Source organism: Falco biarmicus, chromosome 7 (genome assembly GCF_023638135.1).
Source record: "Falco biarmicus isolate bFalBia1 chromosome 7, bFalBia1.pri, whole genome shotgun sequence".
Lineage (NCBI taxonomy): Eukaryota > Metazoa > Chordata > Aves > Falconiformes > Falconidae > Falco > Falco biarmicus.
This window is the reverse complement of record NC_079294.1, coordinates 36,656,007-36,669,935: the sequence shown is the minus strand read 5'-3', so window position 1 is coordinate 36,669,935 and position 13,929 is coordinate 36,656,007. Positions and strand designations below refer to the sequence as shown.

Below are 13,929 nucleotides of genomic sequence, written 5' to 3'. Positions count from 1 at the left end.
CACATTGCTATGAAATGACTATCATGGCTGTGGTTTGGCACTAGAAAAATCTAATGAAAACAGCGAGAGATTCTGGAACAGATTTCTGATAGGAAAAGTAGGGTCACTTAACTGGCTCCAAGCTGAAACCCCATAAGCTTGGTAATGGAAATTCCTGAGTTTCCTGCAATAATGGAATAGACAGACATGAATTGGAAATTTTCTCTGCATTGCTCTGTTCAACACGAAGGTTGTTTCTGACAGCTTAATAGCATTCTATTCTTACCCCAAATTTCTATCATCTAAAAAGAAATTCTGCTGTAGCTCAAGGAGAGTACAATCAGTTATGAATAGCTTTGTTGGGTTTTATTATTTTTCTGTGCAAGTGTTCCGCCTAGTTTAACAGCCAACTTTGAGTAGGGCCAAACCCTTGTCACTATGGAAACACCTTTGTACCTGAAAAATACTTTCCAAGGAGAAAAGCTTGGTTTGCTTATAGAATTGTTCTTTTAAGATGAGAGCAGGTGTATTCTGTTTCCCAGCATGTGGAAATCAATAGGGAAGGCAGAATTGAAGCAAATTTTCATTTTTTGCACAGGTGGAAATTGTGGTTTGTTCTTGTTTCTTGGAGGAAGTAAGCTCTACAGGAAGGAATCTTCATATTCACAGCCTCCCTTGCTCATTGACTGCCATCAGACACAGGAATATTACTGCAAAAACATTGCAGAGAGGTTTTGTCATTATAGCTCTAAGCAGTTGATTGTTACATTTGAAGCCCTTAGATGTAGTTATTAAGACAGTCAGTACAAAAGAGTTTGAAAGACCAGCAGAACCTTGCTTTGTATGGTACCTTCACTTACAAGGTAAGCCTGTATCTTTTGACCAGGTGGTAACCACCACTTTAAAAAAGAGAGGGGGAAAACCCAGAACAAAAACTAGACCATAAACCCAAACACCAGACAGGAGTTCACTAATACATGATCATATCTTTCACATTCACACATAAAAGGCAGTGGTTTGGCTAATCAATCTTCTACTTATGCAACCAAGACAAAAAAAAATAAACACACCCCAACCCAAAACCCCAAACCAACTATATTAAAAAGATGCAGTAGAAAAGCTTGTTCTACCTCTGAATTGTCCTCTCTCTCATTTAGATTTAATTTTAGTGGTTTTCTTCAGTAAAAAGACAATGGAAAAAAAAAAATCAATGTTCGTACTTGATTTAAGAACAGTTCTCCTGCTTATCACAGGTCCTTTTAGCTGATTTGTCCGTTTATCTCAGTAGTCTCATGTATTTAGCAATGAGGCAACAACACACATTTTAAAGGTATGTTACCAGTTTTCAGTAATGTCTGCAGTAGCTCATGAACAAACTAAAGATACTGGTCGTTTAAGGTTCTTTTTCACCTGCCAAGCTTCTCGAAAGACAGACAGTGTCTTGGACAAGAAGCTGCTAGGGAGTCTCCACAAAAAATTACCATTCAAGAGTATGACAAAAGTACAAGGTAGCAGTAGATAAGTAATTTGGTAAGTTTTCTGACTCCATAAAACAGGGATTATAGTCAAGGACACCTTTTATGATTAAATAGTACAGGGCAGTGTGGAGTTACTAGGAAGGTCAATGGTTAGAAGGATCTGAAAGAAAAAAGTATAATACAAGTCTAACAAAATTAACAATCACAGACTAAAGTAAAAAAAGAATGTGGTATCTTATTAAGGAAAATCAGATCATTACTTACGCAGCCTCCCATTTCTGTCTTAAGTAACAGCAATTTCTGAAGGTGGGGCTGAACATTACACAAGCATACTTAATTATATTTTCAACAGTTCAGTACAAATCGGATCTTGTTTGAGGCTATTTTTGTCTTTCACTCAGTGGATGCTTATTTAAGTGAGGATCAGCTAGGCTGTCACATTGTTCCCAGAATGCACAAGCATGGATTATATTTAAAACTGCCCATTTTTCCAGGCAGATTTATGCACATCAAGTCTGGATGCTAATGAATATTCAAGCTAGCTTTAAGAAAGTGCAATAACAAAGTGTTTTGTAATCTCTGTGGCACAGAAAATACGTTTTTAATATAGTTTTTATTTTACCCATATACAGCTCGCCAGTACACAGCACATCACTGCTGAACAGCAGTACAACTTACTGCATTTTTAGATGGCTAGAGAGAAAAGGAATTATGTAACAAAAGGGAACAGTGCAACAGTTTTAGGGTTGACAGATTTCCACTTTCCACCCACCCCCGACATATAAAGCAAACAGAACAATGTTAATTCTAGAATTTTTGGTTGCAACGCTGCTAGATTTATATAAACATAAGTTATAAAAAGTACAGGGCATAGAAACAGTTTACAAATAAGTTAAATTTCCATTATTTCAGTATTCACATTAGAAAAATATACATTTTATATTCAGTCTTTTCCAGAAGAAAGCATATACAGTTTTCTAATTTATGGCTCCAATTCACTTTGCGAGAGCAAAATATCTTCACTTTGGCCATCTGTTTCCATTGCCAGTAGTGCTTCCACAGTTTCCAAAGGTATACCCTCAGGTGTGCGAATGTGCATTGTAGTACCATTGGAATCTGTTACAATAACAATGCCTTCTGCCTGAGACAAAACAGCAGTATCTGGATGAGACAGGATAAGCCCATCTGAAGTCTGAATAAAAATCTGTTCATGTCCCTGAGACAAAAAATCATGGCTCTCATCAGTAATCTCAAAGGCTACAGCTTCATCTACAGTTACTGTATTCTCCACCTCACGTTGCTCCTCTGTCCCACAAGAAAATTGATTCATGTTTTTAAAAGAGTTTTCATGGTTCACATGAGCAGACAAGGCGGCTTCCTGGACAGGGTTCTGGTGCAACTCAGTCTGAGCACTGTGTGGGTAGTTTATTGGCACAATGTTTGTTGAAAAAACTTTTTCAAGTTCTTGCATCTCATCAGTCACATCAGCATTACGGAATTGTTCAGAATGTTCTTTAATAGCAAAATTACGGTTTTCTTCTTGCAGTTTCTGATATTTTTGATTGTGACCATTTTCTTCACTCGTCGGCAAGTCAGTGCTCTGACTGTCCATTGCATCCTCCGACACAGACCTGCAAAGTTCAGGAGCTGACAGTTCACCTACTGTATTCTCGCTCACAAAGTGCGCTTGAACTAATTCAGGCGAGCCACCTGCTTCAACAGGCAGTACAACTTCAGTATGTAGCAGAGGTGCGTCACCTGCCATATCTAGTCCCTGTATGTTCACAGGTTGGGAATACTCTATCCTCATTTTCACAGTCTGGGAGAAGGTACCTGAATTTTCAGCATCAATTCTAACTCCTGAATCAGCAAGTGAATTATGTTCCTCTGCTGTCGGTAATGTACTTCCAGTTGTGCAGCAAGTGATACGCCTATCTTCTGAAAGCAGGATTTCCCCATTTAATGGATTAAAACCTGAAAAGGTGAAAGAAGTATCATCTTGTTGGGCAACCTAATATTGCATGTCCAAAAAATTCTTTTATGCAATAATTCTGGAGGAAAAGCTGGACTACTTCCCTGCTTTCTTCCCCCACATTAGCAAACCTGACGTGCCTTACAAGAGTTTCACAGCACTTCCCAATGAGAAAGCCAGTATAAAAATACTCTATGGAATTTTTGGATAGTGAAATATTATTTAGTATTTCCATACCAAGGGACCTTACATTAGAAGCAGCATTTTTCTGTTAATCCTGAAAATTCTGGGCTGAAAGTCAAACTCAATTTTTTCCATCTGGCATACAGCCGGTAACATTAAAAGAATATACCCGGCACAAAGTTGTCAGCTGCTCATCCCCATCTCTATTAGTACATTGACAGAAGCATTTGAACTTGATAAAATTGCTGTTGATAATAAAGCTCATCCTGGACTCAGACATATCATCAAGTTACTACGTATTTAATTAGCTGTGCTAACAGCTGCAGGAGAACCTCAGTCCTGTGACAGAAAAGGTAAAAAGCACTAATAATTTAGTGTGTTTTACCAGTTATTTGATCTGGACCAAAAGCCAGGTCACAAACCCAGTAGGTAGTTGAACAGTAACTACTAAGCTGCAGTAGTATAAGCTGTCAGGTTTTATTACTGAAGATCAAAAGAAACAAGTAGGTTGGTTGTTGTTGTTATGAAAGATATCACTGCACAACAAAGGAGGCCTCACACTTCAGAAGGGACCATTTTAAATTTTTTGTACTGTACACTAGCAAAGGCCCTACTAGCAAGTGCAATTGAAAGAAAAATTAAAAAAACTCATAGCAGAGGAAAATCGTAATACAATAAGAAATAAACATGGTCATGCAGACAGCCTTTCAGAGAAAAAAAGCAAACTAAAGGGGAAAAAAACCCACAACCATTGGCAGAAAGATGTGCAAAGGGAAAAAGCAAAGCAGCTTACAGCAACACCAAAAAAAGACATTTACAAAACAAGAGGATGGTACTGATACACACGTCCTAGAGATGCGTAAGGGCTGGAATCATTCACAACAGTGATCCTAACGCCCCTGAATTACTGCAACACTTTTGCAAAGACCAGTGGAGTTTTAGGAGATTACAGATGGGACCCATCTCACCTTCCTTTCTAATCCACTGTTACCCTGCCAATCTGAGGGTCAGGGAGAATAAAGACAAGGGATAAAAAGAAAGGCAACCACTGCAAAATAGCACCTTAATTCCAATCTTCAGATCCCACATCTCCCCTGGGATACAGGACAGCCTGCACCAGCTCTCCCCCTCCCCCAGGATCCACAAAGCTCCAAAGATTCTGCTATTGCAGCCTGCTGGCACAGACAGGATGGACATGCACACTGCTTCCTCTTTCTCTGCTCTTCCACAGCTGACACAAAGGTCATGCACCACCTCAGCTACGAGGGATAGGGCAGACAGGAAGCATTCAGGAAGCACACAGTAGAGACCAGTACTATGCTCATAGTACTACTGTAGTAGTATCAATAACTGGATTATCGTGCATTCAGAATTGAGCTATTGCTGTGGTATGCATCATCCATAACTTCCCCTGGCTCCATGAGGCCTTTCCAGTTAAACAGCTGCTTTTGAACAACCTGGGAAGCAAGTTAACAAATGAAACCTTAAGACAAAAACCACAGTAGCTTGAAGAACAGAGATTTGTTCAGCTCCCCCACAAACACAACAGAACTGGAAAATCTGAAGAGGTTACCATCTTTTTCAAACAGTGTACATAAATTCCCACTCTTTTCTTTCACTGCATCTTGACTGGCATAATTATTCACATTCTCCATTACGTCTTCTAACTTGGTCCTTTTGGCTGATGGCAACAGTTCCTCCCCTGAGCTCTGTCAATACAAGAGATAATTAACTGGCTGCCACTGTAACAGCTGACAACATTGGGAAAGATCACAAACTAACTGTGGGCACTTCATGGCAGTGAACTGATACTCTCCTTGAAAATGGGATTTACACTTAAGGTCTTCCTAAAAGGTAAGGATTTAAACACTGCCCTCACACTTTGCCAAAATGCCACCGATTACTTTTGATATTTGGTTGAAACAATCTGCCCTTACTTCAACATTAGAGCATCTCTTTGAGCTTTTCATATGCTCTGCTATGACACCACAGTAGGAAGTATTTCCAAACCCCAAACACCATGAAAGCCTTACTTTAACGTGAGTCATATAATACTGGTATGATTTTTTAAGGAGTAATTATTTATTTTAACAAGTCCTAATTTGTCTTAGTTTCATTTTTAATTTTCACAAAGGTATTCCATACCTCAGCTAATCGTTTTTGTCCCAGTATCTCCACAGGCACTTGCTCACTAACCATTTTAATTATACATTGTGAACAAGAGTCTACACCTCGCATATTTCCTTCTCCAGTGAGTATTTCTGCAATTCCTAGTGATTCAGCAACCTTTAAAAACAGTTACAGGAAAAAAAAGTAATGAGTTAGCCTCTCCAGTCTGAGTACATATATGCTGAAATACAGATCCATTTTCTTAAAACTGAACTAGAACTACACAGGGACACAGAACTACACAGCCTGACAATCAATCATCACAGCTCAATGAAGTATTTAGACTCCCATGTTTTCTACTTCCATATTAATAGAACATGACCGTCATTTGAAGGTGAATATCAACAGGCAAACTCAAAAGAATTATGAGTACAATGGTTATATATAGAATCCAGAGATGGTTACTAAGAGCACAGTTTAATAAAGAACACTGTTGACGTTTCTCCATTATTTAAAAAACATTTAGGTCTTCCTGTTTAAAGAGTATCTCTGAGTAGCTAAGGATTTTTTTCCCCCCCCCACTCCCCACATTCCATTCTTGTGCTTCATCCTTATGCAGGTGTGCTAGTATACAACTTCTCAAGGCAGGGTTGCTTTATTTGTTTGTTTTGGGTTGGCTTGTTTTGGTTTGGGTTCTTTAGGAGCACAGTTCTATATTAAGAATGCACATTAACACTGAAGAGAAGCAAGAAAGAGGTTCCATTTTGGGACTGCCAGTATCAACAGCATCCCTTTACTTGGTGCAACTCTGTTTCTCCAAAGGGAAACATCAGTGTTATTACAAAATAGCTAGATAAGCATGCAACAACTCTAGAAAGGCTTTTTAGCATGTCCAGCAAATGCCACAATTTATTCTGAAAAATAAGTATTAACCACTGCTAACAGTCCATACAGAACTTCATTCTTTAAATCAGGATTATTACAAGAACCAAAATCTTACCTTCCCCCATCCCTACTCTGAGTTTTCTAGTATGTTCCCCTCTCATAGTAGTTGCAAATTCAGTGCTGATATACCTTAATGAGCACAAAATCTGGAAATTTTGTTGAAGGTAGTATACAAAACAGCATTTTCACTACTTGAAACAGAGAAGGAAAAACAAAAAAATGTTTTTTGTATGAAGAGTTGTTTTATTCTAAGGGGAACACAGATTGACAAGGATCCATAAGGATAAACAGATCCATGTTAAAAAAAAAAACAAAACCCCAAAACAAACCTACCTTGTCTTTCTAGATACAGCTGCAATAACAATTAATCTGAAGAGTCACTGAAATCAGTTCTCAGTTTTATAATGTATTCACTACCTTTCATATTTGTCAGTATGACTGTGAACTGCATACAGGCGTTCAGTCCATCCTAATTTTACAATGAAACCACTTATCCCTTTAAATCAAGGCCGCTCATTTTAAATATAGACCCCTTCTTCCTAATCAAACATCACGATGTCCTTCTATTAGCAGTTAATGCTAAATACACCTTGAAGTAACATGCAGCTTCATACTACCCTAGATATGCAAGACAAATATCAGCACAGCTAGATTTTTCATATATATATATTTATAGTTTCATCTATTGCCATAAACTAGAATTGTAGTTTTATCACAGATTTCTTTTTCTTTTTGGTTAGTTGTTGGACTTTTTACAACAATGTCTATTTTTGCTCATCAAGAAACATTTTCTTCAAATAACTTTTCCAGCATGGCAAAGCTTATCAGAGAAAAATAAGAACACAAAGCATCTAAAATAAATAAACAAACAAAAACATCAAATTCCAAATAGAGTGCTTCATTACCTTAGCATCTTTTATTTCAACAGGCTGCTGGCAACTCAGCAAATCAGAATTACTGAGGTGATCATAAGCCATTTTCTTTACCATATTATGCAAGTCTTCAAATTCCCTATATACATCTGGGAAGTAAGCTTTGGCCGGATGCCCTTTTTCCACCTAGAAATAAGATGGGGAAAAGAAAGGGTTTGTTTCCCCCTCCCTATATTTTAAAAAAAGATTACATTAAAATCTGTCAGTTCAGTTTTTTTCAACATTTTAAAACAGAAGTATTCAAGTCAAAAGATTATGGAATATTCAAAAATGCTATTGAACCAGGCAGCAAAAAGCAAGGCTTTCAATCAGGAGACCTACCAGTTTTGCCTGTGTAAGAGTGAAGCGACATGTGAAACATCTACATTCTGCACAATTCTAACTTAGGAAATGCAGATACATCTCTAAAGGAATCTTTTTATGTATACTAATGGAAGTCTCCCTAAAATAATTTAAGATTTTTACATAAAAAAAACCTCACCTTCATCAACAGAAATTCATATACTGTAACAAGCTTTGTAAGACGTGGGAGAGCCAGCTCCATTAAGTCTTCATTATCGCATTGTTGTATTAGCTGTCAAAAGCCAGAACGAGTTCATTAGAGCAAAGCAGCCTACAAAGGTTATGCATCCCACATTCAGAACATAAAGTATCACTACTTTTTTTGAAAGATACACTGTATGTTTAAGCAGCTTTGAGAATAGATGCAAACATAACACCAAAGAGTAGATAAATTAGAAAATGTCAAAACAGTTACTACCCATACACAGACAAAACAGTCCTACAAATGTTGCCAATTCATAGAAAGAAGAGCAACATCAGTAGATTTAGTAGCCATAAAGGATCTTTCACAACACACAGGAAACAAACAAAAAACTGTGTTAATTGCATAGATTTTAATCCCCATTCTGTCCTCCCCCGAGAACTTCATTGTGGTTTGGTCTTGGGTGGGGTGTTTTTTGGGGTCATGGGGATGTTTTGGGTGAGGGTGGGGGTTTCCTTTCTAATTTGATGTTGCCCAGCTTCAGCTGTGTTTATTTTTACTGTGTTGGATGAGATACAGAACAGCAGGTAGTAACTTTCCTCCTCCAGAAAAAGGATAGCAAGAGTGCATCTACATGTCAAAAGTCCCTTTCCAGACTGAGTTCCCATTTTCCCTTTGTCCAGTGTTCTGCTAGAAATACTTCTAGCAGAAATACAGAGGGCGGAGGGGAATATACTTGTGAAGTAATTGCAGAAGAGAACCATACCTCTTTTAACCTAGCTTTTCTTCTGAATACATTGTGTTCTGCTGACACACTACTAATTGACTTTGAAGGGGACTGACCAGGTCTGCTAAGCCTTCCAGAACACCTAGATCTTCCACCCATCCTTGGTCGACCACGTCTCTTTGGTCGTCTGGGTCTTCCAGGTCCTTTTGGTGTTACAGGTCCTCGGTGTCCTGAACTGTTTTCATTTTGTTGTTCTGCCAACAAGTATCTGCTTTCTGCAGACTTACAAGTCTTAATTAAAAGAAAGAGAAAAGTATTTATTTATCATTTTAAACACTGTTTTGAGGAAGACCATTTTATAATTAAGTTCTTCATCTATGCAAACAATACATAGCACATTAAATAATGCAAAGCTGGATACAAGCATAACTGCAAAGAAAGTTGCAGAATAAATCCAATACATAAGTATGACTGCCACTTCTGCAACGTATACATGCCATTATTTGCAAAGTTATTATTTTTCATCCACAAAGTGTCACACAAGATACAGAGATTAAAGGAATGTAATTAAAGAGCTGTTTTATGTCAACTGAATATGTTTAATATTTTCAAAGTAAAATATGTCCTCTTCAAATAAAGAGGTTGTAGAAATAAATCTTAATTAGCAGTAAAACATAGCCAAAGAAAAATTTGGGTTTCATTTTAACTATGTCAAAGCATGAAGACTTTATATGAAAGACAAAATCTCTCAACAACCATGACCAGTGACAAGCTCAGTAACTAAAAATGAAAATATATTACCCAGTGTCCACATTTCAAAATCCTTCGTCTTCCCTAAGAAAGCAGCTAAGAAGCTGCTTTTGTTGTTACACCAAATAGCAAACTCAAAGTACGTTTTCTATTTTTAAGTTATCATTGTGATTTCAGTAAAAAATTTTTTTACTGATAGAAGCAGCGATTTCTTACTGAGCATGTCTTGTCTTCCCTTCCAGGCTAGAACTTCTAAGAATGTCCCTATATTTTTTGAGAGGAGTTTACAACAGGACAGAGGTATATCAGGCTTCTTGTCATAGTACATTTTCATCCCAACATTCAGCAGCTCCCTACTGTTCTAGTGATTAGGAAAGCTCTAAAAAGGGCAAATTTATGTCATTCTATCCAGGGATTAAATTACTAAATTAGTTATAAATATGACATAAGACTAGGTTGAATGTAGGCATCTTGATTGCCTTCCGATCTATCTGTATCAGCGTACCAGTTTTAACAATCCTGCTCTTCTTTCCAGGAAGTATTTCCCTGCCCAAAAACTGTAATAAATCAGTGAGTTAAAGCACAAATTCGTAAAATCCGTATCTGCTAGTTAAAAGTAGCAGGTACGATAACAATCTAGTATTCAGGAGTAGTATTACATATGAGACTGACTATAATTTTTTTTCTAAATTCCCAAGATCCTAGGTAAAATAAGTGCTGCACAGGGAAGTAACAACTATATAATAATACAGAGAGCAGACTTCAGTATTCTGCAATTCTCTTTTTCCAAAGACAACAAAAGAGTGTACAGGACTGGGGAGGTTTGTTTGCTGCATTGGCATCTTAAGCTCTAAATTTTCACATTTCTGAGAATGACTTCACGTTCACAAATAAAAGTAATATAAGTGGCACTGCTACATCCAAACAAGTATTTTTTTTCCTAGACAGCAGCTGTATCAGCTCTTGCTGCAAGATGTTAAGAGTAATTTTAATATTAAAAGGGAAACTTTACTTTGAAGTGACCCATCTTAAAACAGCACAGAAAGAAATTTGCAGCTAAAGTAGCTTCCAACCCCGAGACTCAAGTTTCACCAAGGTGTTTGGTTTGCAGGGGTAGCTAAGCCACACTTTCAAAACCTGCTCTAGGAAAAGCTGCAGTCTGCTGTTGGATTCCTAATAAGAGATTTTTCTGTGATGACATTATTTCAGCAACAGGAATCGATAGAACAGATGATGTTTTGCTGTCTGTCCTGCTAAAGGCTGTAACTGAACAACACAGTATTGTTATCCAAATGCAGAGAAGAATTCTGTTTATGCAGACAAGGTTTTTTCAAGCCAAAAACTGTATTGCAGAAAACTGGTAACAAATGAACACTCAGTGAACATTTTTGTTTTATGTGCCTGTGCAAGAATGCTATTCCTGCAACACTACAAGAAACAATAATTTATTTTTAAATCACTTCAATGGGCAATTTTTTTAATTTAGCATATTGGTGGATATTTCTGAGCAGTACAAGACTATGTGGCTACAAAACTACCATTCTACTTTCCACAAAACCGACAGCTTTTCTAAGTAATACACTTTACCTGTTCTCCAGCCTTTGAATCAACAGTTTCTTCCAGACCGGTAGCTAGTGTGTTTTCATTATTTAAAGTGACAGCAATTGAATCCAAATGTGCTGGACTCATCATTTCCTCTCTTATTCCACAGACATTGTCCACAAATATACTTCCATTAGGCTTATTTAAAGGTATTTTTTGAGGTGAAGACTCCAGCTCTCCATGGCCTGGGTTAAGTTTATAATGTCTTGCTAATCCTCCTTTTCCTATATAGGATTTTTCACAAGTCTGACATTTAAACATTTTGGGCTTCAGATTATAACTTGAAGAACTGAATAATGCATCCTTTCCCTTCACCTTTCCTTCTTCATCATCTTCTATACTCAGCTCAGAGTAGTCATCAGAATCAGATTGATGACCATCAGCCAAATCCTCCATTTTAATGAATTTATAATCTTTAGCTTTGTATTTGGGGGGACGTGAAATCCGTCCGGAGCGAGTTTTCACTTTCAAGGATTTTTTTAACTTGTCATCTTTTTGGTTTTTTTCAAGGCATGGCATCAGACTATTTGCTGAACTTGCTGCAATCATGGTAATATTTGGAGACCTTGTAGCCGATACTGCGGCACAAGTAGTTTTCTGTCCATTTAGCATCTTGGCTGCGGGAATCTTGTTCACAGACACCGATCCATGAGATGGTAAAGGTTTCTGCATGAGCAACTGAACTGGAGACTCAGAAGAACTATGCAGGAATAGCTGCTGCTGCTCAGTTCCTGTAACAGGCTGTATCCTAATTATCTGGGGATTAATAATGCCAAGTCCTGGTATGCTAGAATTCCTACCAACCGACTGACTCAGCGCTATAGTTTTGGGCTGGATTGGTGCCAATGACGGCATTGGCCTTTCAGTTCCCTTCATCTGTCCTGGCTGAACTTGGATACAAATGGCTTCCAGCTGCTTTTGTGGAAAAAAAAGGAAGAGTTGAGATTACACAAATACAGTATTTATAAATAAAAGACAATGCTTATCAAGATGATACACACATGCCTTAAAGCAAAGCACAAAGAAACAAATGCACATCATTAGTTTTCCATTTTAATGCATCAAAGCACAGATATAACATCAAAGCAGAGTCCCTTCCTTCAAGCTACAGGCTTTCCTGCACATTTGTGACTGCTGTTCAACTAAAGCATGTCAAGTTTGCTCTTAGGCCATGTCACAGCTTTGTTGCCTGCTAGCAGGCCTGTTCTGGAATAGCAGTCAACACCATCGCCTACACAGATTCGTAACCTTCAGCAAACCAAACGCAGGAGAACTACAGTCTGCTAAATGACAAGTGCCAAATACCAGATCCAGGACCTACTGTAATAAGTGCTCAGTTAAAAAAAAAACAATTTTGTGAGGTTCATCTCCCTCGCAGTCTCTCATCTGAATTTCTGCCTCAGCTTGACAACCCCTGCAACCCAAAAGGTGGCCTGAAAGCCCAGATAGTGTCACTGTCTGTGACAGGCGCATGCATCATCTACCTGCACATCACCACTTCACTGCTACGGAACAGCTCTTCCACGCTGTTCTAGCTGCACGTGTACTCGGACTGAAATACCGACTGCAGCAGCCAGCCTCTACACTCAAATGCGATTTTTCCAAACCACGTTGAAAGTTGTGCCTTTCAGTCACAAGGCTCGAGCCTACACCCAAGGGCAGGTGTGACTGAGAAGGAAGGCAGAAAACCATAAACACACACACACACCCACCCCCGAGACCTGCCCTCGGCAGCGGATTTCATCACCGAGCGGGTGCCGCAGGCTCCCTGCCCCCAGCCTCCCCCCCTCGGTTACCTTCTGCGGGAGGAGCCGGGCGGCCGCCATGGCTTTGCCCTGCTGCAGGGCGACCTGCTGGGCCACGCTCTGCAGCTGCTGCGCGGCGTTGTGCATGATGCTGGCCAGCGGCGGCGGCGGGACGGCGTCCCGGGGCGGCGGGCACCCCCCGCCGCGGCAGGGCGGCGGCCCCCGGCAGGGCTCCGGCGGGGCGGCGGCCGGCGGCGGCTTCTGCTGCTCCTGGGCCTTGCTCACTTGCTCGATGACCCGCTGGAGCTCGGCGGGGGCCAGCGGCGTGGCGGCGTGGCGAGGCGGCGGGGGCGGCGGCTCCGCCGGGCCCGGCCCCTGGCTCTCGGCGGCGGCCAGCAGCTGCTCCAGCAGCCGCCGCTGCTCCTCGGCGCTCAGCCCCGCGCCCTCCACCAGGCTCCCGTCCGCCTGCAGGTAGAGGACGGTGCCGCCCGTCGCCGCGCCGGCTTCCAGGGCGGCCAAGCTCTGCGCCAGCTCCTCCGTCACCGCCAGCAGCTCCGGGCCCTCCGCGGAGGGCGAGGGGCCCGCGGGCCCCGCCGCGCCCCCGGCCGCCACCGCCACGCCGAGGGCAGCCCCGCAGGCGGCGGTCACCCCCCCGGGAGGCTCGTCTTCGGCTGGAGGAGGGGGCGGCGGCGCCTCGGTGCCCCCCTCCTCAGGAGCCGCCATCTTGGCAGGCGTCAGCGGGCGGGAGCCGCATCGGCCCCCCCGGGAGGTCTCGGAGGCGCGGGGCGAAGCGAGGGGCACCGGCGGCACGCGGGCCAATGGCGCCCCCGGCAGCGGCCCGCCGCGCCCCTGGGGCGGGGCCGCCCGGCACCGACGGCGGCCTCGCGGGGCCAGACATCTTCGGGGGCGGGGCGGGACGCGGTCGCGCCCGGAGCGGGCGGCCCCGGGTGGGACCCGCGAGTGACACAGACCGGCCGGAGGGAAGCGGCGCGGGCCGGGCTTCCTCTCGCGCGGCCGCGTGCG

General features: G+C 41.3%; 1 protein-coding gene across 2 annotated transcripts; it reads right to left on the bottom strand.

Moving 5' to 3' along the window:
• Positions 1–2,051: 2,051 nt before the first annotated feature.
• Positions 2,052–13,758, bottom strand: ZNF839 (zinc finger protein 839). Of its 2 annotated transcripts, none has more exons than XM_056345379.1 (8): positions 12,958–13,758; positions 11,147–12,076; positions 8,849–9,100; positions 8,080–8,172; positions 7,572–7,724; positions 5,758–5,898; positions 5,186–5,321; positions 2,052–3,431 (listed from the first exon to the last, which is right to left on the bottom strand). In XM_056345379.1, the coding sequence occupies exons 1-8, from the start codon at positions 13,627–13,629 to the stop codon at positions 2,440–2,442; spliced, it is 3,369 nt and encodes a 1,122-aa protein (XP_056201354.1). In that variant the 5' UTR covers positions 13,630–13,758; the 3' UTR covers positions 2,052–2,439. The 2 variants fall into 2 exon arrangements, with proteins under 2 accessions (XP_056201354.1, XP_056201355.1); XM_056345380.1 differs by having other exon boundaries at positions 11,147–12,073.
• Between the last annotated feature and the right edge of the window lie 171 nt (positions 13,759–13,929).